We start from the raw sequence: 25117 nt of genomic DNA, 5'->3' as shown, positions 1-25117 counted from the left end.
AAATTGGAAATAATAACAAAAAACAGAAACAAGAGGTTTCATTAGAAGCTTCTCTCTAGGGAAACAGCCTCAGAGCATTTTCACTCTCACAGTTATTTTCAATCTTTGAGCTTGGTGCACACACAAAATGTTTTCCTGGGATGGAGCAGACTCTTGGACAACAAGCTCAAACACACTAACAGACCTGGTTTTTTTAAGATAACTTTCAGGCATCCCAAGCTGTCCAAGAACCCCAGGAATATGCAGACCACTGATTTAAAACCAGTGAGTAGAAAACAATAAAATCAGTTGTTGAATAAAGTGTTACATCATAAAAAATTAAAACTGAATGGCAATTTACTCTAGCATTTTTCACATCCAAGAACCCCTTTTCTCTTAAAAGGTTTAGCATCAAATTTCCTGAAAATCAGCGGTGAAAAAGGGTGGGGCTTTTCCCCTCCCTCCGAATTTTTATTGCATATATAAAGTTAGTAACTGGTGAATACTTTGGAGTCAACCTGTAAAACCTTTTCCAGCAATTAGGTTTATGCACAACCATGCCCCACACTCTCCAGGGCTGTTTGCATGCATTTTTCTGCACAACAAACCACTATTGCTTTCTTGGTTAGCTGTGAACACTGTGGCTCCTGAGGCAGATCCATACCAATTGCCACATGGAGCAATTCTGAAAAAAACCCAGCTAATATTATCTATGAGTGCCAGAGCAGAACAGTTTGTGTGTAACTGTGATAGATCTTCCTAAAGAAAAAAAATCTTTGGGGGTTAATACAAACATGGCTCAATCCGTATGTCTCTATATCAAGATCAAATAATGAGAAAAGTAATCAATTGTGGCTGCAAATATAAGAAATGTTAGTGGAAGTTTAACTTGGCGTCTACCCAAAGCTGAAGAAACCTCCTTTCACAGTGAATGAGTGCTTGTCTGGCAGGAGTAATTACTGGGGCAAGCCTTCAGCTGGAACAACTTACCAAGGCTCTTACCTACAAGGACAGGAGCACTTACATGGAGGGCTGTCAGAAAACTCTTACTCTCCAAAGAGTCTATTTGCTGTTTTGGTCCATTTTCTACTTGTTGGAAGGGCCTCAAGCAGCAGGGTACGATGGAGCCCATGGCACCCAGCCAGCCACACTCCTGTTGGTGCTGCACCCACCAGCACAGCACCTGCCTGGGACCTTCGGCTCACCTGAGACTGAAACCCAAAGCAGCTCTTACTGCTTCAACACAGGCACCCAAAAAGGCTCAGCTCTGGCCCTCAAGCACTGCCTGGAGAAACCATGGCAGGCAGGAAAGGGGCTGACAAACACACAATTCAAAGCTGGGATCATGACCCCACCCAGCCAGCTCCCTGCAGCCAGACACATCAGCTGCTCTATGCTGTTCCTTTCCAAAAACCTTTGCACCTGCAAACCCCAGCATTGCAGGGCAAGTGGGACGTGGGGAGGGATGTGTCCCACAGCCCAAGCACTGCCCACCCAGAGCAGGGCTGGCAGGCACAGAATTCCAGCCCTCTGGCCGAGCCCTCCACATCCACGCTGAGCCCGCAGCCAGTGCTCCAGCTGGACAGCAATCCTGAGCAGACCTTCAGGGAGGGCAGCAGCCCCCTCTGCCTGGCCTGAGTGCCAGCTTTTGTCTCTTCCAGTGCTCTTTGGAACACCCACTGTTCCTAGGGGAGACTGGTATTAGTTAGGGGCAAAATGAGCATGGTCTGTGCATTTAATGATGCAAAAGTGGAGCTGCATTGCTAAGGTGGCATTTGTGCATAAAGATAAATGGCTTATAATATTTTGCAGATGATGTGCTCTTTTACAACTAAAGATTTTTGGTTCCTTCTAAGCCCAAGGTTAAAAACAAAACCAGACAGCACAGACAAGACATTTCAGTTATGTCACAGAGTGAATTATTTCTACCCTGGGATAGCTCTCATGTTAATTATACTGGATATAAAAAAATACACCTTTCTGGCAGCAAAGGCAAAATCTTACTGCTGAAAGACTCTACTATCCCCTCACTGATGTCCTTGAGAGCTTGAGTTACACTGCTATCTGCAACTGTATTTAAAAGATTTCTTTCTTTCTTTGTGATAAAAATGGCAACTGCAATTTAGAAAAGAAAATAATGAGAAAATCTCACCAATAACCTGCAGCAGGTTTTCCAAGATTGTCTATTAAATTGACAGGAAAAGTTATTTCCCTTATATAAATAAAAGCATGGCCTTCCACTGCTCTCATGATGCAAAAGAAATTAAGACACTCTCTGTTCAGTTTCTTAAAGCTATTGGGTTACTTATTGAACTCGATGGAGAGCAGGAAGGGCTTTAAAATCCAGTAATAATCAAGGTAATAGGGCACCTCAAGCCAATTCCCCACTCTCAATGGGACAGGCAGGTTTCCACTTGGATCTTTTGTATCCTTGATATAAAGCCTAACTATAAGGGGATTAGTTAAAAGCAGGTGATGGCAGCACAACCACAAAACTAGCTCGTTTGTAGGGCTCCCTTCCCTCCTCTTTGGCTAAAGGACACGAATTAACATATTCCAGAAATGTCAAGAGTTCATTCCTGCTTTTCTGACATGTGCCACTTTCGTTGGCTGAAATCAAGAGTGTATTAAGTACCTCCAAATCAGCTGTTGAAATGCTGTTTTCAGCCAGTAGCTATTCCTGTGTGGCACAGGACAGTCCCCAAAGCCAGCCTCCAACCCTGCTGTTAGTGCCATCCTTGTGTTAGTGTGGAAACTGAGGCAGAGAAAGGCTCAGATGTGCCCAGTGGCACCTGAGGAGTCCCCAGCAGAGGAGGGAACTGAGGCAGAATTCCCAGCTCCTACTTAGTGCCAAATCTTGCCTTGCTAAATCACAGGCCCAAACTTACCATACAGCCCAGTGCTGCAAGGCTGATTTGCTTGGTTAGCACTCAGCAGAGTTAATCAATAGTATGTACAGAGAGATCTGATTTTGAATTCTGTTTTATAGCACCTGTTCCGGATGAAATTCACCTCAGCTGTACCCATCTTCCACTCTTTCCCATTCCCAGAGTCAGAGAGGTCAGAGGCACCAGGAATTGCACGTGTTAACCCTCCCCTTGGTCATTTATAGAGCATTCAACAACAGAACATGGGTTCAGCTTTAATACCTGGAGAAGTCTCATATTTCCTTCCCAAGCAAGTCCTTTATGAAACTCAAATATCTTGGAATGAGAAGGGTAAGTGGGGAGGAGGGCAAAAAGAGCCAAGGGCAGGAGATATCCCAGACCTTAACACAGAGTCTCTTAATGCAATTAATTTCCATAGCCACAGTCCTGTCTGCTGATACAATGAGTTCAATTGACGTGGCAAAGGTCACCCAGTGCATCTGATGTTCACTGAGATTAGAAACCCGGACCTGACAAGATAACCACAACACATGATGAATGATTTGGATGTCGTGCAACGCTTGAATGTGTTCCTTCTTGAATTCACTTACTTTATTCTGTTGGATAAACAGAGAGTGTTATGCTCAGAAACACTGCAAAACCAGTCTGGTAAGATATCAAACTACACAAGGTCTGAACATCCGTAACTGGCTTGATAAGCTACAAAACAGCTTCCACCCAAGACACTTTTATTCCTACAGCTGATGGCTGCAGACAGCAGAGGGAAAGACAGCCACTGATCAGGAATGAACAAACTGAGTGCAGTTAGCCAGGAACAACAGGAGACCACCTCACACTTCTGAAATGCACAGAACCTACATGAGTGCTGCTCCTGTTCAAAGCATCACCCTCTGCCAGCTTCATAAAACTTCTCCAGACTTTTCTTCTTCCCAACTATGCCTCACTACCTGAAACTTTGTGCCAGTCATTAGAACTTAATTTCTGTGAAGCCGTTGTCATGCAAGCATTTGGCGTTTTGTAGGACACAGACAAAAGCAGACAGCATGCTGAAGGGATGGGAATTTTTGCCTCCAGAAGAATGGGACTTACAAGGTTTCATGATCCTTGCATGTATATTCAAGCCAGTTTCCCAAGACTTGTGGTTTGTGGAAGGGGTCTTAAAACTATCCTACTGCTACTCTATTTCCCTAGGATGGTCTTATTCCGCTCTTCAAACTACAGATCAGATCCCAGTGTGTCACACATGGGGAACAATGGACAGCACATGCCACAAAGAGTTTGCAGCCCACGTGTTACTACCCCAGGCCTTCCAAAAACTCCTTCAATGTGTAACACCCCTGACCATGGTACTGCCACCCTGCTGGAGCCAAGACCAGGCATCCCACGTGCATCAAAGTTTACAGTGTGGATAAATACAGAGCTGTGGTGTGAATGTGGTCCAATTCTCATTTCAGAGGCTCATCTGATTGTGCTTCTGGCATCACTTCAGCCTGAGGCACATGTGAGGGACCTCCAGCTTTGTACCCTGCTGCTGCTCTAATCCCTGTGCCCCAGGAGGGGAAGCATGGTACAGAAAGTAGGAGGGGAGTGGGAGACAGTGCCTGTGATGGCACACAAAGAAAAGCAGATCACAGTGAACTGCCTGAATTAGAAATCACAGAAGTTATTTTGTATTCATCTACCAGAGAGAATTTTATATCTAGCCTATACAATATGCTAAACACTTATCAAAGAACATTTAGAGAGACGAAACTCTTTGCATTTCCTAAAAGACTGCTTTTCGTTTATTATGTTTAAAGAAAAGCAAACAAACATGTGAGGATAGGACGATGAAAAATTAGAAAAGATAGCCTGGGGGATGAGAGGAAAAGGCTCTCAACAACTGAGTAGCAGCTCTTGCTGGTTCTATGCACAGCTGAAGCCAATCCCTTGAAAAGGAGAGTTTTGACTCTTAAGTGGTCAGCACCTCTTGCAACATATTTCCTAATCAGCGAGTATTTATGGTCGATATTTTATATTTCCAATTTCCCCCTAAGGGCTCCTGAGAAAGCAGCACACCTGCCAACCTTTTCAGCTGGGCCAATAATTGCCAATTTGCTCTTTGCCTTAGTATATCACTCAATTTAGCCCTGGCTGTGCCCTGCATACATCCTCATTCATCTCTGTGCCCCCATGACAATTAGAGTGTTAGCTTCAGCTAACTAGGGCAACTATTCTACTAGGGTTGGAAGACAATTATTAGTCTATTTTCCCATCTTGTGGCAACAAAATTGAGAATCCATGACAATTACATTCAGCAATTCTGCACTCTGCCGCCTGTTCCCCCTCCTTGCCCCCACCTTCCGAATATTTCAAATTATCACAGCTCTACTACCACATTCAAATTTTCCATGTTCACAGGGAGTGAGGCTTCTATTTAAATGATAATGAGGGACGATCCATTCAATTTAGTGAGGGAGAAAATCCATTAAAAAGCAGGCAGTTCTTAAGCTGATGGGTCAAGAAAAAGATAAAAACCCTTTTTTCAAGCCATTATACAAGGCTCTGTGTGGATTTTTGGACTGTTCAGGACATCAGAAAAGATTAAGACAATTATGGAACATGGGGAAAACCAAAACAAAATGCCCAAGCTTTCCACTTTTACTTGGGTCAACACAACAAAATAGCAGTAGGGCTTATCTGGCTCTTAACTCTGGCAACTTCCAATTACCTCACTCTGAAAGACAGCAGAGGAAAATCCCATTTTGGAAAAAGGCTGTTGACTCTGTTTTGGTTGTAGAAGACCTAAGAGTACATGTGTAAGAGGCATATCAGCTTTGCAGTAGTTTTTAAGGGAATTTTACATCAACACTGGGAACATAAAACGTGGCAGATTCCCATTCCCTCTTCGCACCACAAAGCCTGGGCTAAAATATCACTGGTTTTCTGCTCTGAAGTTTCATCATCCCAAAGAAGAGCCCCGCCTCAACAAATCAAACCTCTGCAGCCAGAGATGATTTCACTAGATCATAATAAGCATTTTTTCCCCCCAATGACCCATAATAAATGGCACTTGGTGTAATGTCTGGAAAGACTTACTATACAAGCCAGACAATTACTGTCTCACTATGAAATTGTATCATTCTCTCCCCACAGAATTTTCATTTGTGGCAAGGAAGGAGCAAAATGCTCTGGGTTTTGTTATGGATGAACCAATGGCTGTTTGTGTGTGTGTGTGTGTGTGCGCACAACATAATCAATCATTTGCCTCAGTTTTCTTTAGAGTGCAATTATTTCACGACAGACCAGGCCACCTCTTGACTTCACGGTCCATTAGAGACTAATGACATGCATTAATGTAAATAAAGAACAACTTGCTGGCATCCCATTGAACAAGTCACCTCAAGAAACAAATGGCACAGAGGGACTGAGCTGTTCAGAACAGCACCTCTGAAATGGGGATCCACAATGCAGCCGGAGGAAGGACCCAGTGCTCCTAAGGTGGCACCGCTACAGCCGACACTTGGATGCACACATTTCCCACCACACCTGCTGTGTGCTGCCCTACAGCAGCCAGACCTGTCACCTCCTGCCTCATTTACTCCATTGTTCACCCCAGTTAATGGGGAAAGGCGTAGGAGGGAAAGGCAGCACAAAAAGCAGTCCTGAAGGCCAAATGCACCAAGGAACAGCAGGAGAGTGAGAAACAGCCCAGGTGCCTCCTGCTGCAGAGCATCCATCTGCTAGGGCAGCGCCGGGTGCTAGAGCCTTGGTTTGTAAGCACCAACCTCCAGGAAACACAGTCCCTGCCTTCCCTGGACACACTGACTGCCCTGTGGTCCTGATCCTGAGGACATGCAAGGAGTCGTGCCAATCCAGTGGCACACCAGCTATTTAAACAGCGTGCTGGGACATAAAGCTCCAGAGCCAAAAGGGACCAGGCATGGCTGGACAGAAAATCCTGCAGGAATCGACACTCAGTAGCATGTTGTTGTCTCCTCTCCCTTTCCCTGCTCCCTCTCAAAGTAAGAGAGCCAGTCTGCCTCCTTATCCCTTTGCACAGAAACGGGGAAAACCATCTGATTGCACCCACGGGACTTCCTAAGACTTTCAGACAGTCGCTAAATAGGCTACAGAACATGTACCAGTACGCGAGGCAGCGTTATATGTAATTAAAGCTAAATTGCACTCATCAAATAATGAACGAAGAGCATTCCGTGATTCATGAACCTTACTTTTCAAACTGTTTAATTACTAATTTGGAAAATTCTCATTTGCAATGGGTCGCCAGGTCACGAGAGCAGCTTCAGCAAAGCTCTGAAGTGTGCCCCGGCCTCCAGGCACTGCCCAAGCATCTCTGCTGACTAAAAGAGAACAGAGTGCCTATTTCCCACTGAATTTCACTGGCTGCTGAACAGGCTTTGAAGATTTTTGCAGGAATTAGGCACTAAGAGTCAATTCCTACAGGCTCAGCCTGCAATTTTGGGGGCAAAGGGAAAGGAGGAGAAATACTGGAAGTGCATCAGCTTAACAAGAAAAGTCTCCAAGACCACTTAACGCTTTGACCTAAGCTAATGGCTAAGCTGGAATATGTTATTCCTTTCCTGCAGCCCCACATTACAGTGCAGCTCCCAGGCACTCCTGCTCATGCACCTGTCAGGAGTGGCCAAGGGGAGGGGAAGCGGAGAATCGCATCGATGTATGTGTATATAAAATTACCATCATTATTGACTAATAACACAGCCAAAGACGTCCCACAGCAAGGGGATTTGTCCCGGCCCCCCCCGGCTGCCTGGCCCCACTGCGGCGCGTGGGCTCGCAATCCTGGAAGCAGATCACAGGACACGTTATTTTTCTCTTCCTCCCACTGCGTCGGCTGTTTACAGCGCCCCATTCACACTCCAAACATGTAGAGAGAATTTTCCCTCGTCACATTTTCCTGTCAGAGCTGTCAAGCTGAATCCCGCTTTAATCTGCCAAAAGCACTTTTCTGCTGACATTTTTAATAAATACTTTCAGCTTTTAAACACATTTGTGGGAGCCATTTTTTCCCCTTTTTCTCCCTTTTCCTCCTGTAGAATGGGCTCTGAAAGCCTTAATAGCAAATACATTACACTTATCAAAGGCTTTCCCCCCCTCTTCCTTTTGCATCCTGAAGCGGAGGTAGTGTTTTCAATTTTAAAGCTAAATTAACTGTCCAATTGAATTTAGCTGGTGTGAGCCGTTTTCTGTGACAGGTTTTAGTTATGAAGCATATTTTACATTAATAGAACTCAACATGAAAACCGCTCGCTCTGGGATTTCTGTGGCTTGCCATTGAAATGGCAAATTTAATATTTCAGACATGCTCGTGCCAGCGTTTGATTATTGTTCTTCATTTAAATCTCTCCTAACGGGAAAGGTCCTAATTAGTAAAAAATCATGTTTTAATGAAGGCGAAATGCTAATTGCTAACACAAAAAGCCTTCATATAAAATTATCCCAGCACTGCCATTGATTTCTTGGTGACTCAAAAGCCCATTTGTGTGTTTACACACTAAGGCACCGTTTGCTTTTGTTTTATCATAACATTTCACTCAACGTACCATCGAATTTCCTGAGAGAAAGACAGCTTTCCCCCAAAACCCTCTCATATCTTGGCAGCAGGAAGCGTAAAATTAGATGAACCAACTTTGCACCCAAACTATGTGATTACGTGCAGCAGCTAAACCCAAAGATGCTGTAAAAAGCTTTTTAACACAACTTCTTTGAAAAAACAAAACAAAACATCAAGCCATTTTTCCCCAAGGAATAACAATTCCATTTTGTTTTCCCATCTCTGATCTTTCGCTTATCATATTATTTGCACCATGATTATAGTGTTTGCAAGGCAGCTCAACCACTTATGCCGTAACACTCAATCATGACATAAAAAAAAGTTATTACACAGTGACCTCTGGATGCCAACATTTGTTCAGCAAGATTTATGAAAAGCCATGTCAGCAGCGGGAATTGCTGCAACGAAGCGATGCTTTCTCCTGAATGGTACTTACATCACTGAGACGGTCCCTTGAGCTGCTCCGCTGAGAGCTTGTGGCCTCCCTGATGCTGTCTTCCTCGCTATTTCTGCCACTTCTGCTTGTAGGGACCTTCATCTAGAGGGAGAAGAAGGAGGGGGAAAAAGGAGATTTTCAAGCACTGCTCTGCCACCTGTTCCCGAGGTTGCCGACAGCAGTTTAGTCAATGTTTCACTCCTACACCCACGCCACCATGGAAAGGCTGGAATGCATTGGGGCTTCTCTGCAGTTGTGCTTGACCACGTGTGTCCACACTCCTTTCCACTAACATGAGAGGGAAGGTGCTTTTGGCACTCCTGGAAGCAGGCAAGGCTGTGCCAAAGTCCTCAGGCCTGACATGAGGGGGAAGTGGACAGACAAACCTCCTTCACTCTGCACCTCAGCTGTGACACTGCTGTTGCTGCCTGACCCACTAGCCAGAGACGTGCCCTGGGGCCACCCCAGTGTCTGCACTGAGGTGATGATGGCCACTGAGGGCCACTGGCCTGAAACAACTTGCTTGAGACACCACACAGAATTTGAAGTAGAGCAGGTTTAACTCCTACAGCCAAGGTTGGTGCTTTAACTGCTAAATCATCCCACTCCCTTCACCTGAAGTTGTGCTTGTGTTTGCATAGAAGTGAGAGAGCCAATGTTTGAAATCACAGTAACCTTCCTCTTACATCTGCAAAGAGTGTTACAGGGGGAGGAGAAGGGTAGGATAGATGTCATTCACAGCTTCATTCCTGGGCTCATTTACTAACAAATTATTCTGCTAATTCCCTCATGAAATATTAGGTGGAAAGAAGTGTTTAATTTATTAATAGGTTCTATTCATATCAGTTTGGTTCCATTTAAATTACACTATTTAAAATGTCGGCTTGTACAAATTGGTATTTTTAATGGCAATAAAATCCCTTTGTTTCTTGCTGTCCTGTTACACGGCAGTGCTGGCAGCCAGCAGGGTTTGCTTGTGGTGCTGATGTAACCCCTGCAGCCCTGCCCCTGTGGCACTGGGCATGGCAACCTGAGCACTGAGAGCACTGATCACTGCACTCCATGGACATTGGATAGTGCTGCCAGCTAAGTGCCCCACAGTCTATTAATATTTTAATGCAATTTTCAGGGTACTGTATGGACAATGAGCTCTAGTTCTCATCCAGAGTATACAGCCCTGTGGTGGCTTGGGTAGCAGAAGACAGGAAAAGTAACATGCTCAGTAAATTTCTGATTTATGTCCTTGCTCTGCATGCCTTTCTGCCACCTTACACCTCACCAATACACTTTCTTCTGCAGGATAAGACTTGCAGACACATCTAAGAGATAGAAATGAAAATGTTTTCGTGGCCGCCTTATCACACAACCACCACTCTCAGTACAGTGCCCTGTCTCACTCCTTGCACACCACAACACCTTTCCAATACGTTGCCCACCTGCAAACTTCTACCAAGACCAGTATTTCATATTTGCTCCTATGTCAAAATGTTCGAAAGCACAGCACAGCAACGAGAGGCAATCCCTGCTGGGATCTGCTAGAAGCATTTCCAACAACAGTGAGCTTGCATTTGCAACTACCAGCACCACGTATCAAGGCAAGAAATCATCCACTTGAAGTTCATGATGTTCAATCCATATTGTCTGTTGCCTTAATAAATGGGTCAACAACATCAAAACCAGAAATCTAACTATACTACAATACTGGCCATAAACCATCAAATTTTTAATTAAATTTGGTAAGAGGTTTTTTCCTAAATACATTAAATGATTGTCATTCACTTATTTTATTCTTTTTTAGGTCTTTATTAAGCAATTACTACTTCAGCTATCCGATTATCTTGCCTAGGATTGATGCCAAGCCAATAAGACAAATGGTAATATCCCATTAATTACAGCCTTTCATAACACTGGCATGCCAGCTTTTTTCTGTCAGCTGTGTCTTTCTACACTTACTCAAAACCCAACTCCACTGGTTTGTAGTCATCAGCCAGTTCTTCTGAAACTCTTGGATGTAAAGTATCTGACCTGCCAATTTCAATCCTTCCAGACACAGCAGGTGCTTTGTTTCTCCTTGAAATAGGAACCACTTAACCATTACAGGGCAGAATTACAATTTCCCTAACACAGTACAGAAATGCCCATTGAATTCTGCAGCTTTCTGATTTCTGATCCATAACCTTCCCCCTCCCACCTAGGAACACATCAAAGCCTGTCAAAATTATTACGCTTCTGACCTAAACAACTCCTAGACAGCTGCAAATTAAAGTAAAAATAAATTATGCCATTCCAAATCCTTTCACCTTCCCAAGTGCAAATGGTTGCTAGAATTAATTCAAAAGGACTAAACTGCCAGCTGTTTAAAGTTAGCACAGACTCACCCAACCTGTTACCAGACTGGAACCTTTTGCTGCTTTTCTTGAGTTACAGTCAGCTCCAAACACCACCTGTTTCTTTTCTCCAAATTTCATTAAAGGAAAACTACACCTACACACACAGTAACAAATTGAGACAATTTGACCTGACAAGGTCTTGCACGGGCAAGCAAATTAGAAGCATCACTGCTGCCATTAACCTTTCCAAGTAAATATCAATTATTAAACTTGCTGCACTACCTCTGTCCCCAGTTTGCTGCTGTGAATTAAGAGGGTCATCAGCCTTTTTGACAGATCTTGTTCATTTACACCTGCTGCCTGCCAGCAGGGGAGCCCGCACACCCGCAGCCCCAGTGCTCAGCCAAGCTGCCTTAATTCATCAGTAATTACCCTAATGAGCTGCATGCAGGACCCAACGAGGAGGACAAGTTGTTCTGCTAAATGGATGCATTGGTTTCACGGGCACTCTCGGCAGACCTGGGTATTAGCAAACTGGTCTAAAGCTTCTTACCTAAAGTTGCCACCGGCTCAAGCTGCTTGATTTGTAGCGATTTTCTCTGGGTGTTTTTGCTTGAGTTCCAGAAATTCTTCCTGACCACGTTCCCTGACTGAATTTTCCTATAAAAACCAGTATTCCTCTCCCTTGGAAGAAGACATTACTGTTCCAGAGTCTGCAAAGTTGAGGTGGGCCAGAGGCCAGGTGGGCTCCTGGCCCCACTCCCAGATGTCATCTCTACCTCAGCACAGATCCAAACAACCAACTCCCCAAATTCACAGGCAAAACACACTATGCCCTCTCATACAACACATTGCCAGGGACTTCCAGAGGCATTAGTGCAACACCAGCCACCAGGATTAAACGCCTCAGGTGGATGAGCCAAATATCCCACCTAAAACTTGAGCAGCCCATATGGATGGTCCAGAGTATTTCCACACAGCGGCAATGTCCTTCAGCAGCCAGAATTACATATGCAATTGAACCTTACGGGCTGTTCTCACCCAAAATCAAACCCTTTTGAGACACACATTGTGTCTCCCCATCCCTCTGCACTACCCACTGAGAGCACCCAGCTCCTTGAGCAAAACCAATCCTGTGGATGGGTTTGCCCTGTTTGAGGCAGGACTAACCCAAACTGCCTTCCAGACTGGAACTGGAGGGTTCCAGCCAGTGTAACAAAGCCAAAACAGAGACTGGGGAACAGCAGGAGGGAGTGTGTGGGCCAAACCCGAATGTGTTTGATCAAGTTGCCCTTAGGTCTGCTCAAAGTGTTTTGGGAGCCATCTGACGAACAAAATGCCTCAAAATAACCCTGATGCCCAAAGCTCTGCAGAGAGGGGCTTGGAAAGGTGCTTCTCAGCCTTGTCTCCTGAGGGCTGGAGGTGGGAGGGAATCTTGTCTTAGACATAGGCTGACTACTGTGTCACTTCAGGAGAGCAAAGCTGGAACAAAATAAAAAGGCTCAAGGGGACAACTGAAGCTATTTGGTAATTTATCTCTTCCAAACCCTAAGACAGCAAGACATTAATGTCCATACATACGAACTGAAATAGGTGCTGAAGTTTTACTCCAGCAGTGCCTGTTTCATCGCTGAAGTTAAGGGAATTCTCCAAAAGCATTAATTAAACCCAAAGCTGCTTAAAAACCAGACCAAAGCAGTCTCCTGCAAGATAAATAACACCCCAGACCCACCACACACGGCAGAGCAAAGCTGGTGGCAGGCAATCCTGGCTCTCTGCAGTAGCTGCAGTCCAGCTTTCACCAGGAACGGCAGATTTGTGTTTGAGAACATGGAAGAGACCATTTCCAGCTCGGTAGGAGCAGGCCAAGGCTGCAGACAGGGCTGGCTTGGCAGGGAAGGACCGGGGGTAGGCACAGAGGGTTTGTAAGGCCATGATCAATTTGCATTCTGCAGGTGCTCACAGACAGTCCCAAGCCATGTTCGGAGCCAAGAATTATGAACCTCGCGCTGTTGGACATCATGTAGCATGATTAAATATCATAACTCATCCCGGTAATAACTCCAGCTCTGCTATCCTGGAATGCTGTTGCCTTTCTGTCTCTCCCATCCAGCTTCCCCCTCCCTACTTCTTCCTGTGAGGTGGGGGTGGAGGAATATATGAATGGGCAGAATGGGTCTTGTTTCCCTAAAAGGGCTTTTTCATTACCACTATGTTGGCTCTCAGCCCCTGCTTTTTAATCATAATAGATCAGCCTGCTCTCCATTTACTTAAGCTTTTCCGATGTCAGAGGAAAGCACGTTTTTATTTGGCACACCTATTTTCACATCATGGGCACGCTGCCCCTGCTCATTATTAATAAATACACTTCGATTTATCACAAGCTCCATTTGAGTGCCACGGGGAGCCTGGGGCAAAAGGAGACAAATTCTTTTCTTAAGTTGTTCTGAAAGGTGCTGGGCTCCCCGACCCTCACCCCCATTAACCCAGCACAGCTAGTGCGCTCCTACTGGGAGCTCCACGGCCTGTGCAGCGGCAAACTCGGACTGATCTTGTGCCATCTCAATATATTTGTTCATTATCTTGCGCACACACAGAAGCATTTGGAAATGTACTCGGGGCACAGGCCAAATTGAATCATCTGCCTTCATTTTCCACACGATCTGAAGCTACAGCTGCTACAACAGGCTGTGGGATTTTTATTTTCCTTCCTTAACAGGTTTTTTTCTCGCTCTTAAAGCCACAGCAGTCTCATTTTAAAGCCCTTGCTGTTGCTTGGGTTTGTATCTGTTTTGTACAAAATGGGTCTTGCATACACACAGGGTGGGAAAAGAAATTCCCAGCAACCTCTCTCTGCGCAGTTCTGAAGGAAAGACAGAAAGCAAAAGCCTCAGGGAGAGACATAATTAAAATATTCATCTCAGAGATGCCTGTTCTGGTGGCTCAGATGGGTCTATTAATTCACTAATCCTGTCACCTCTGCCAGTGGATAGGCACCAGCAGGAATGGCACCCACCTACATTGCACTGCACTCTGGAGCCAGGAATAGTCCATGAAAACAAAGCAGTCCTTCCAGATCAGAAGGGCAGAGTTCCACACAGCACCGAGCCAAGTTACCTCCTTTCAGGAACACGTTAACTTCAAGAACTAAGTTTAATTCCTTTTTAAAGCTCTGGAAGATCCACTTTTATTTGTCTTGAGAGAGAGGACAGACCAAACATAACCTTCAGATTTCCATGTTACTGACTTCACGGCAAATCTGGTTTGGCAGAAGCCACTTGGAGATAAGTGTGTAGAGCTGAGAGGCGTCCAAGTCCCAGAGTTTAGGTCCAAGCTTTCAGACCACCAGAGACAGGGATGAATCAACCTTATCATGTTCATCTATCTAAACTAATGCTGCTGAACACCACTTTGCATCTCATCAGCAGGTAATGACTTTATCATCAGCTCTGCCAAAGGACCCTTTTTCAACTCTTTCTACAGGGTTAATCTAAGGAAGAAAAATTTCCGGCAGGTAACATTTCATTCTAACAAAGATCATCATTTCCCACAGCTACAAGAACTGATAACACCAACTGTTCCAAAAACTTATCAAAAATAATTGTATGGCCTATCTCCTTCCCAATAAACATGAAAAGGATGCTTAAACAATATTTTGGGAGACTTTTTTGCTAACATATGCTTGCATTTTATTATCAAGTCCCAGATAAGCTCATGTTTCTCTGGTAGACTATCAGCGGTAGCAGCTTTCTGCAGCAGGAGACAGTAAACTGCCTTAATAAATACAAATGGACAATTTAATTAAAATATATTGGAGACTTGGAAAAAGTACTATTTGTGGATGAAACAGTCTGTTAAGGGATTGCACTCAAGGCCAGCTCAGTGAATTTCAGGCAGGCAACAATAAGTGGCAGTGAAACATAGTGCACAGAGCTCTACCCCAAGGATTGAAGACCACGCTGAAATTATAAATGTCAGTTTTCCAGAAGGTGGGGGGGAAGTCACCCTGTTGTCTCTGGTTTTAATGCTTGAAACAAAACAAACCATTTGGCTTTAAACCCATACTTTTTTAAACCTGAAAAGACCCACGTATCAAAACAAGGTGGAATCAGCTAAACACATTACTTCTGATTTGTTTCCTTGAAAATCCAGCCTTAATGCATTCTAACAAAATTTATCTATCCCAAGCATACCTCATAATGAGATCAACTGGGAAAAATATCAGGCTTGTTTGTATATTTTATACTTGCTCTAACTTGGCAGTTTGGAGATTATGTATTCCCCAGGTCCCTCCTTAAATCGTTTCACACGCTGCAATTTGATTTTCTTTGCTTGCCCTTTTCCACAATTTTTTTTGATACATTTTATTGAGTTCTGGCTCAGAGGGAAACGTTTCCTTTGAATTAAGGGTGCAATCATTTTTTTTCCCCCTCTAAATAAGGACATATGGCATAGAAAGCAATGTTATGGTCCGAGTATTTTATGATTGAACAAGGGCTCATTTTAAAAAATGACAGTAGCATCAGGTTGGATTAGAGTAGTTTTTCTAATTGGGTGGTGCTGCTCTGGATGCTGTGATGGGCTATCTTGGCCATAACTCACTTTAAATATGACATGTCCATTTTTACTTACTGTGATGAAGAAGCAAACACCACCAGTGTTTGATACTGAAGGAAAATCGTCTTTTTTTTTTAGCATTCACTCGGTTCCATCATGTTTTGAAGGTCAGTGTTTATACATTTACCTGCTCTGCAGACTACTGGTTCCTAATCCTGGTTTACCAGTTTCTTTTGGCTAAGTTATATCAATTACCTGTGTTGCAGTCAAGCAGTCTGTAACACAGTGGTTCATTTTTACCTCCCTCTGGGATGCAGAGAACTTGAATTGATGCTAGCAAAGGATTTCTGTGCTTAGACTCAGTCAGCTGCTAAAGTAAGGCAAGTTCAACAACTTACTGTAATAAAAAAGTATTATCAGTGAAAAATCAAAATATTCAAAAGCTATTGATAGTTTCTCAGCTACTTGAGCAACATTAACTACTCACTAACAACCTAACTTTATATCTTAATGCTTGCAACCAGATATGAGGGTCACCTTCCATTTCTAAGAGCAAATGAAACCCAAGCTCCTTTGGTACGGGCAGCTGCCTTTGCAGTTTTTGGAAGAACTCCTGTCTGGTGCTGTGATTAGCCAGCAGTGAGCTCAGCTTTAGCTCTCCAGCAGACACATCTGCAGATCTGGTGCCACTTCTAACTAGGGAGGAACTCTGTTTGACTTCATGGCTCTTGCAAGGTGCCACCTAAAGAGCAGGCCAGTGCCCTGGGGGCCTGGAGAAGCCTTTCTCCACAGTGCCCAGCACATGGAGGCCATATGGAGCAGCGGGGTTGGCTTTTCTGCAGCTCTGGAACTGCTGCAATGATTTTTCACAGCTTCTGGGCTGGCAGGTGGCCTCGGCTGTGGAGCAGAGCCGGCACCGCTTCCCCACCATGACCTGCACTCTCAGGATCAGGAGCCTCGCTGCCATGCGAGAGCTAATGCTTATTTTGGAAAAAAGCTGGTGCTTAAGCAGGCAAAACTGCTCGATTTTACAGCTGCCATCAGGCCTGCATAGCAAACTGCACTCTGCATGCCCCCAGCCGCACTTGGCAGATGGCAGCAGACAGCTGGGAAAATCTGGGTTTGACATACGTCAGTGATAAACTGTGTCAGCGTAGACCTGCTTAGGTTACAGCCAGCGAGCGCGTGTGCCGGAGTGGGCCTTGGACTGCTGAGGGGGAAACAGCATTCCCAACCTATTTAACTAAAACCTGCCTTCCACAACAGGGCAAGCAGGTGCAGATTGCACCTATGAGCCTTTGGGGCTGACTGGAGAGGCAGGCAAGGCAACAGAGGGGCAGGTATTGGGTTTGCGTGGCAAAGTCTTGGTAGCAGGGTGTCTTCTGTGAGAAGCTGCCAGAAGCTTCCCCCATGTCCAGTGGAGACAAAGCCAGCTGGCTCCAAGACGGACATGCTGCTGGCCAAAGCCAGGCCCATCAGCAATGGAGGCAGCACCTCTGGAATAACAACACAGTTAAGAAGGGAGAAATGTTGCTGCACAGAAGCAATTGCAGCCAGAGAGAGGAGTGAGAATATGCGAGAGAAACAGCCCTGCAGTCACTACATCAGTGGAGGAGGAAGAGGAGGAGGTGCTCTAGGCAGCAGAGCAGAGGTTCCCCTGGAGCCTGTGGTGAAGATGACAACAAGGTGACAGGTCTCAAGGAGTAGCATCCAATAAACAGTCCATGAGAGAACTGAAAGCCTTTGAGCCTCTTAGAGCTGAAAGCCTCTGTGCCTCTTGAAAATAAGATTTGTAGCTTCAAGTTTCACATAAAGATGATTCGAACCTGTGACTCTCGGTTATAAAATGCCATCCAATATGCATCAAACAGAAAATTGATTTAGCACGGGTTTTTTTTTTTGGTAATGGGAAAGAAATGGATACACTGAAGATGAGCTCAGAACTCTTACAGCAGATGCATCAAGTGTTACCAATCTGGTGCAGTGGACCATAGCGAAAGGATCACTGTAAGGGAAGTAGCTCCAAGCAGGACAGAGGAATGATTGACTAAGCATCCACTTAGAAGGGAGAGAGCTGTGTTCAGCTGGAGCCAACGGACTAAATTAGGCTGAGCTTACACGATGCTTTTAAACACCATGTAGGAGGCAATCAGAATTGACAGCTTTAACATTGCTGCCATCTATGCATACAGATACCATCTATTAAAGGCTAATATCAACAGCTGTGATGTTCAAAGCAAAAGTAGATTTAATATACATATTAAATTGTCCAAAGCTGCAGGAAATGTTTCAAAATATATTAAGAAATTCAACCAAGAAAAATATCTCTGTATATTACAGTAGTTCTCTTCTGGTAATGCTACTCTGCAAAGCCAAGGGTTTTGAGTTTTAATATGAAAGGTGATGATAACCTGCAAAAGTGATTTTAGTAAAAGAAGATCCAAAAAGCAAGGTAAACTTATTACTAATTATGTCAGACAGCTAAAACATTCAGCCTCGACCTTGGGAAGAAAACAGACATTCCCCAGCTTTCTGATAGAAGATATCAGACAACATTTGCCAAGAACAAAGTCCAGACCTGTTGCACAAGCTATAGAATGGGAGATCATGTCACACAGGTGTTTTAAACGATCTTGGAATATCCACTGAGAAAACAGAAAAAAGACATGTATTGGAGACATATTTCAAATGAGCAACCAGGGCTGGCTGGGCTGCTGTAGACACAGTGCTGTGATACCAGGCTTGAGCAGCAGAAGAAAAGAAAACCAGAACTGGAGTAAAGTGACTCAATTAAACTATTTCAACAAGGTTTTCTGGAAAATTAATCTTCTTGAGTAAGCCTGGTTTCATTTCTTCAATAAGTTTGGTTGAAAAGGAAACTGGATAAATGTGATACATTTAGGATTCTTGATGCACTCATACTACAAGACATTCTGATAAAAGCTAGTGCTATATAAATATCAATAAAGCATATTTTAAGTGGAAACCAGATCAGCTGAGTTCTCAGAAAGTAGTGTCAATAAGTAAACATTAATGTTTCCTACAGAAGGTAAAAGGATTTAAACAAGGTTTGCAGCTATTCAATAGTCCCATCAATATCTGAGAAAAATGTTATCAAACCCACTGCAGATAAAATTCACAGATGCCAATGATACCATTTTAGAATAAATAAGGAAGAGAAGGGGAAGGCAGCTTAGGCAGCAGCTTGAATTCTGTGAAAAACACACCTCAGGAGAAAAACCATATCCCAAAGCAGGGCTGCACTATGGTTATGAGGAATGAGAGCAGCTGCCTGCAGCTCCTGCAGAAGAGAGACTGTGCTGCCAAACAGAGCCTGCTGGGAAAAGCTGGGAGGTGACAGCAGACTAGTGTGTCCTTATGGTCCTCCTGCATAATGCTACACCAAAGGGAACTAATCCAACCCCTCAGCAAGGGAAGAGAGGCCACTTTCTCTTGAATACGACATTGACAGGAATGATTTTGGAAGGTCTTCAGCCTCTCCAGTACACCAGCAAGGCACAGCTCTACTGAACAGACAACCCATGGCAGGTACAGTCTAACCCATGGGACAGACTTGGAGAGTTGTCCTGAATTGCTCCAAGTCCTTCTTACAGGGATCACAGAGATTAACTGAAACTCCATTAGAAAGCAAAAATTGCCAGCACCTCTCCAGGTGTGAGGCACTGCAGGTCTCTCCTTACCTGGAGCCAGGCACAAAAGCTGCCTCCTGATGCTGCCCAACAGTGAAGGCAGCCTTCAAAGGCATTTGGGTTCTTGTCCATGATTCATGGCAGAGACAAAAACACCCACACTCTTGCTCAACAATTCACTCAACCCCTCCAAGTGTCCCATGTGAAAAAGCTGTGCTTAGTACAGTTGGGTTTCAAATTCATTGCTAGGACTCTGAGGCACCACAATAACACAGTTAAAACACCACCAGATGTGTGTCATATAATACACATTAAAAAAAAGAAGACATACTGTGTGCAGATACAACAACAATTTGCTGTTCAAATTAATTCAGGAATCAGTACCATCCCTATAAACCAATATATAAAACATATGCTACTGTAGGCATGCATAAATTGCATGCATTTTTATCCAGATAAAGCCACACGTGCAACTAATAAACTAAAGTGAAAAAAAGAAAAGAAACAAAGTAAATAAATAAATGCAAAGGCTGCCTAGGGAATAATGAATTTTGCAGAAACTGCTGTCAAAGATCACAGTGCTGAGCAGAGCCCCAGCCGTGCTGGTCCCTACTCCCAGCAGGACAGTCACAGCCTGGCCTCAGGCCATTGGAACAGGCAATTCCCATGGAGTAGAAATGGACCCCAAACAGACCCAACCAGGTTTCTTGCCCAGCACTGGGGTGAGGTTAAGCTACAGTGGCACGGTTCAAATCACAGGAGAGAGTCTCCCACACATCCAGGATCTGGCCTGATATTGCATGTCTCCAGCCGTTCCGCAAACCAGCCCACAATCACGTCCCTTTTACAGCTGACGATCCCTAAAAACCCAGGAGCAAGGCTCCAGCCTCACAGCAGCTGGGGGAATTGCTGCCATTAAAGGCAAGAAGAGAACCAGCACTTCAACGTGGAAGGAATTGATGGCTGGCTGGCACGAGCTGTGCTACAGTGGGAATTTAGCAAAGCACAGACAATTCCCATGCACACCGCCATGAGTAGTTTTATTCCAGCTCCTACCTTGTTCTAGTCAGATCTATGATTTGCTTTTATTGCTAATTCAAACTCTACAAAGCCCCTCCTTGAACTCTGCCTAGACTTTCGGAATCTGTCTTTTCCCTGGCAGAGGTCTCTGTCCCCCAGCCAGCTGTCCCTAGTCTCCCACAGGCAATGGAAAGCTAACCACAGCTGCTTCTGCTCAACAAGAGCCAGAGCCATTTTCTCCAGGCTCCCTGCACTAGCAGATGAACCAAGCCACTCTGGCAAAAATCAGAGCAAACCTCACACCTCTGCAGGTCTGGAAAGCAGTTCCCTGGCTCTGCACTTGAAGCAGAGACAAGCTGCAACATCACTGCATGTCTGGTTGTGATCACCCACTGTGATCAGTCAAGACACTGGAGCTGTCAAGGAAACTTTCAGTAAGGCCATCAGCTCCTACACCACCAGGGCAAGTTTTCTGATTTGAGAAAAGTGTTGTAACTACCAGAGCAAGCACAGCCAGCTCCTCAAGGAAACACAGAAGCAATTTCCTCTAAATGCCCAGGGGACATCCTGTTTGCTGATCAACATCCCGAAGAAAACAAAAATCTAACAATAATTACAGCCTAAGCAACTACGGTGAAACCCTTTGGTAATTTTCAGTCCCAAGTAACTAAAAAGGGGCAACAATTATTTTAGCTAATGATCACTGAACTTTCAGATTAATGTTCACAGCTGAGGAAGGGGAAGCAGCTCTTAAGAAGGCAGCACTGCTGTCAGGCTGAGCCCAGAGCTCCTTGAAATAGCTGGTTGATATTTGCTACCATCAAGGGACACAGGGCACTACCCAAACATGCAAGGAACTAAAGCCAGCACCGAAAGCTCAGTGCAGATGGACTGGGATCCTGCCCTACCTTCTTCCCACAGATTCCAGTAGTTTATGGTAGAGAAAAACCCATGTTGTTGGCCCTGTCTGTACTCTCATGATGTGCAGCACAGGAGTGGCTTGGCACTAGCCACACATTCCCCAAAACAGTGGGTTTTAACATTTCTCAGTCACAAAAGGACTGGCTGACACTCTGTAGCTCTGATACAGCTGAAAGGGCAAACTGCACAGGTAAACACCAGGCAGACACTGAGGGTTATCCAGCTGGCCTGAATTGCTCCCTGTGAGTTTAGACAGCCTCTCCTCACTGATTCTGGAGAGAAAAATGTAACTGGTGCCTTCCAGAAAGAGGTCAGGCTGTGCCTGGGGATGAGGTGGGTCTAGAGGAGGGGAAGCCTGCCTAAGGCAGGCCCAGAGAAACGTGAGCCATTGCACCTGCACTGTTTCACAGAGGCCACAAAGGCTTGTCAAAACCCAAAATAAACAAGTCCACTAGGTTCAACTAAAAGCCTGTTTTGAAAGTGATTTAAAGCATTGTAAATGCTTGTCAAGTTTTAAGCCAAACCTTCATTTTATTCAGGTTAAATAAGTTATCAATCAGTTTAACTTGAACTGGAACAAGAAGCTTCTACAATGAAATTAAAGTAACAGCCCAGTTAATTGAGCCTGCTTCAGTCCTTCCCATAAGGATGGTCTTAGCTTCAGGAAATGCTCATCTTCCTTGTCACATTTGATGCAGAAAGGTATTTTAAACAGTAATAAGCATCTGCTTTCTCTACTTGTTCAGTGGGAAAGTCTAGAATTATATACACAGCTGTATAGAGGATGCTGTAATAGCAAGATGCATTTATTAATGATCCTACTAATATTTCCTGAGAGCATCTCCAAATACTCTGCAAATACCCATCAAATTTAAACAGCAAGGATGTGCAGTGGGTAGTATTATCATTCCTTCCCAGAACGGATAAAAAGACCAGATGACTTTGGAAACATCAAGCAATGAACCTGGAATAAGGTTGGGACTACAACTACAGAGAAAACAGGGTGGCTAAAAGCACTGCAGCTTTTAACATCAACCATCTTGCATCTTAACCACAAGATCGTTCTCCCTGGGTGACATGTAAGCAAATATTTCTTTGAATGAAAGCATAATGTTAATAGAGGAGAGCTTGCTGAGAAAGCAAAAAAAGGAATTGCTGCATTCTTGGATACTACATGGAAACCCTACACTCTCCACAGGAAATATTTTAGTAAAAAGAGATGTAGAGTTACAGCATGAAAAAACGAGGCCATCAGATAAGGCAGGTTTTCTGAAAAAGGGATAAGGGAGCATGGCCTTTGCTACTGGGAAGATTTGGAGTGATTCAGGACTGTTCCTGACACACAGGTCAGTGAGGTTTTACTGTGGCACAAAGACCTGTGTCTGAGTGCTGCCCAAGGCAGGAGGCTTCCAAGTACCTTGGATACAGATCTGGGAGATGACCAAGGTCTGTCACACCATGGGATCTTTACAAGCAGCAGTAGGGCCCAGAAGCAGAGGGAACAAAACCTAAAGCTCAATCCAGAGACCGGAATTCAGGAAAAGGACTTCTCTGAACTGTAGCTCTTCCTGAAGGAGCAAGTGTGGGAAAAGGAACAAAGCCCAAAATAACAAAACTCATGAAGGCTCTATGGGTAGAGCTAAATAACCAGGTAATTATCCAGATCTTTATTGTTCCTTTGCTGCTGCCTGCAGATGAGAAGAAAGAGAACAATAGAGGTAGCAAGTGGGGATGGCCAAAGCCTCTAAAATATTGATGCACAAATTGAACATTTCTTCTGGAGATGTGGAACTGCTCTGACATGGAGCTTTTGTGCTAATAGGTGTCTCAGTCAACATGCAAGGTCTTTATAACAATACATGTCTAGATACCACTGCAGTATAAATATCCTTGCTCAAAACACTTTGCATCTTACTGCTGCTCACACTGTACCTGGCAGTTTCCTATTTAAAACAGTATTACTGCTAAAGGAAACCAGTAACAGAGGGCTAAAGGAAACAATCTTACTCACTGAACCAACAGTGTTGTCTCAGCAAAACAAAGCAATTAACATCTGAGTTCACAGGAAAATATATTAGCACAACAGATGCATGTGCATGTATTTCGGCCTTTTGGTAAAATGTGCTGTTTTGGGGCCAGATGTTTCTGCTCATGCCAAAGAAGAATCCAGCTGCATCAAGCTGTGACTATTTCTTCTGATCTGACAAAATCTGCTATGAACTAGAAGAGAAAAAAACAGTACTGAAGTTTGAAATAGAAGTCTGTTTTCCACTGGGGATTTTACCACCATCTGTATTTTAAAAGCTTTAGTACAACTTGACAGAGCCTGAAAAAGTTTGCAGCACAATAGGTAAAGCACATTGAAATACCATTCAAGTAAGGCTTCTGGTAGAGTTGAAACATATGGTAAAAGACTAGTTTTATGCATTTTTCCCCTTAAAAATCAATTTATACTTATTAGTTGGATTTACAACATGTTTAAATTGTATGGCCTTTTTTGTAATGTGCTGCCATTATGAGCTAAACTCTCATTATTGAGATGATAGAGCAATATTGAATTACTGGGCAAACAAGGTCCTTTTTCAAAAACACCACAGCAATTGCTTTTCTCACGGTTTCTAAAACCAGGTGTTGTTTTTTTCTTGCATTAATAGAATTACTATGGATTTGCACTAATGCAAGAGTAAAATCGTATCATTTTCCCAAAACCATAAAAAGGAGCCGAAATGGAAACAGAACAGTTCAGCAGAAAACATGAAAGCATCTTGTAACACCATTAAGTTCACAAACTACAACACATTTATCAATGCTTGGGTGTTATCCCTCCTAAAAATCATCCATCCAGCAGGAGCAGCACTCTCCCACCTCCCAGGCCACCTGTGGAAAAGCCCGTAACTCATCTCACAGAAACCTCTGTTGTTTCATCCCCCAAAACCAGCTCCTTCTGCCCCAGGGAGAATGCAGTGGCAGGAGCAGCCTCAAACAGTGACTTGCTTGAATAAATGGCTGCACCATTATTTTCTGGCAAGTCCTAAAACCGAGATTTTCTAACCACAACTTGACTCCGAAAGGTGATGAGATTCCAATCTCCTCTTTTCTATCCCCAAAACTTCAGCCTTAACAAAAAAAATTTAAAACTTCTGAAACAGGCAAACATATATGGTACAGTGCAAATGGAGCAGAATGCAGCTGGATATTTCTGAACTCGGTTTTCCATTCTGCTCTCCTCAGCTCTCGCCAGCAGCCAGGCAGCTGTGCTGCCTTCCAGGTGTGCGGCACAGCTTTGCCACTGACAGGGTTATCTATTTTATGGAGAATTATGCTGGCAGTGAAAATCACAGTAGAATTGTTTTGAAAGAAGCAAGCCTCAGATGGGCAATTTAGATTTCACAGAAGTTGAAAGAGGATTTGCAGGTTCAAATTATTAATCAACACCCTGCCAGGCAGGGGCCAAGAGCAATCTGCAGGCGCTGAGTTTTCTTGGACTTAGACTGTAAAATCTGGATTTTAGATTGTTTCGGTGAGGAGAAGGATTTTTGTGCCTACAGCCCTTTCTTTCTGAAGTATCCAGGCAAAATGGATCCCTGGCTTTTAGGGGCAAGTATGAACTTAGGGATGGTGGGGTAAACTCTTTCAGGAAATTAGGGATTTGGGGGCTTTCTGAGTCAGTGGACACACTGCACATGAGAAGGTTACTTCCCTTTTGTTAAAATCATGTTCCAGCTATAACAAGACAAGATAAACTGCCCGTGGGGTCACAT

At 44.1% G+C, this 25117-nt stretch overlaps 1 protein-coding gene across 14 annotated transcripts in view; it reads right to left on the bottom strand.

Annotated features, from left to right (window-relative positions):
* The window catches only part of FBRSL1 (fibrosin like 1), a 508752-nt gene that overhangs the window by 275739 nt on the left and 207896 nt on the right, over positions 1-25117 (bottom strand). For 12 of the 14 annotated variants that reach the window (XM_082293570.1, XM_082293580.1, XM_082293573.1 and 9 more), the window contains exon 3: positions 8879-8980. The exons of the other annotated variants lie outside the window; for them this stretch is intronic. In XM_082293570.1, the coding sequence (XP_082149696.1) occupies positions 8879-8980 (102 nt within the window). The remainder of the gene's footprint in view (positions 1-8878; positions 8981-25117) is intronic. 14 annotated transcript variants of the gene reach the window in all.

Source organism: Coloeus monedula, assembly GCF_965178545.1.
Source record: "Coloeus monedula genome assembly, chromosome: 18".
In the NCBI taxonomy this organism is placed as follows: Eukaryota; Metazoa; Chordata; class Aves; order Passeriformes; family Corvidae; genus Coloeus; species Coloeus monedula.
This window is presented reverse-complemented; position numbering and strand designations above follow the sequence as displayed.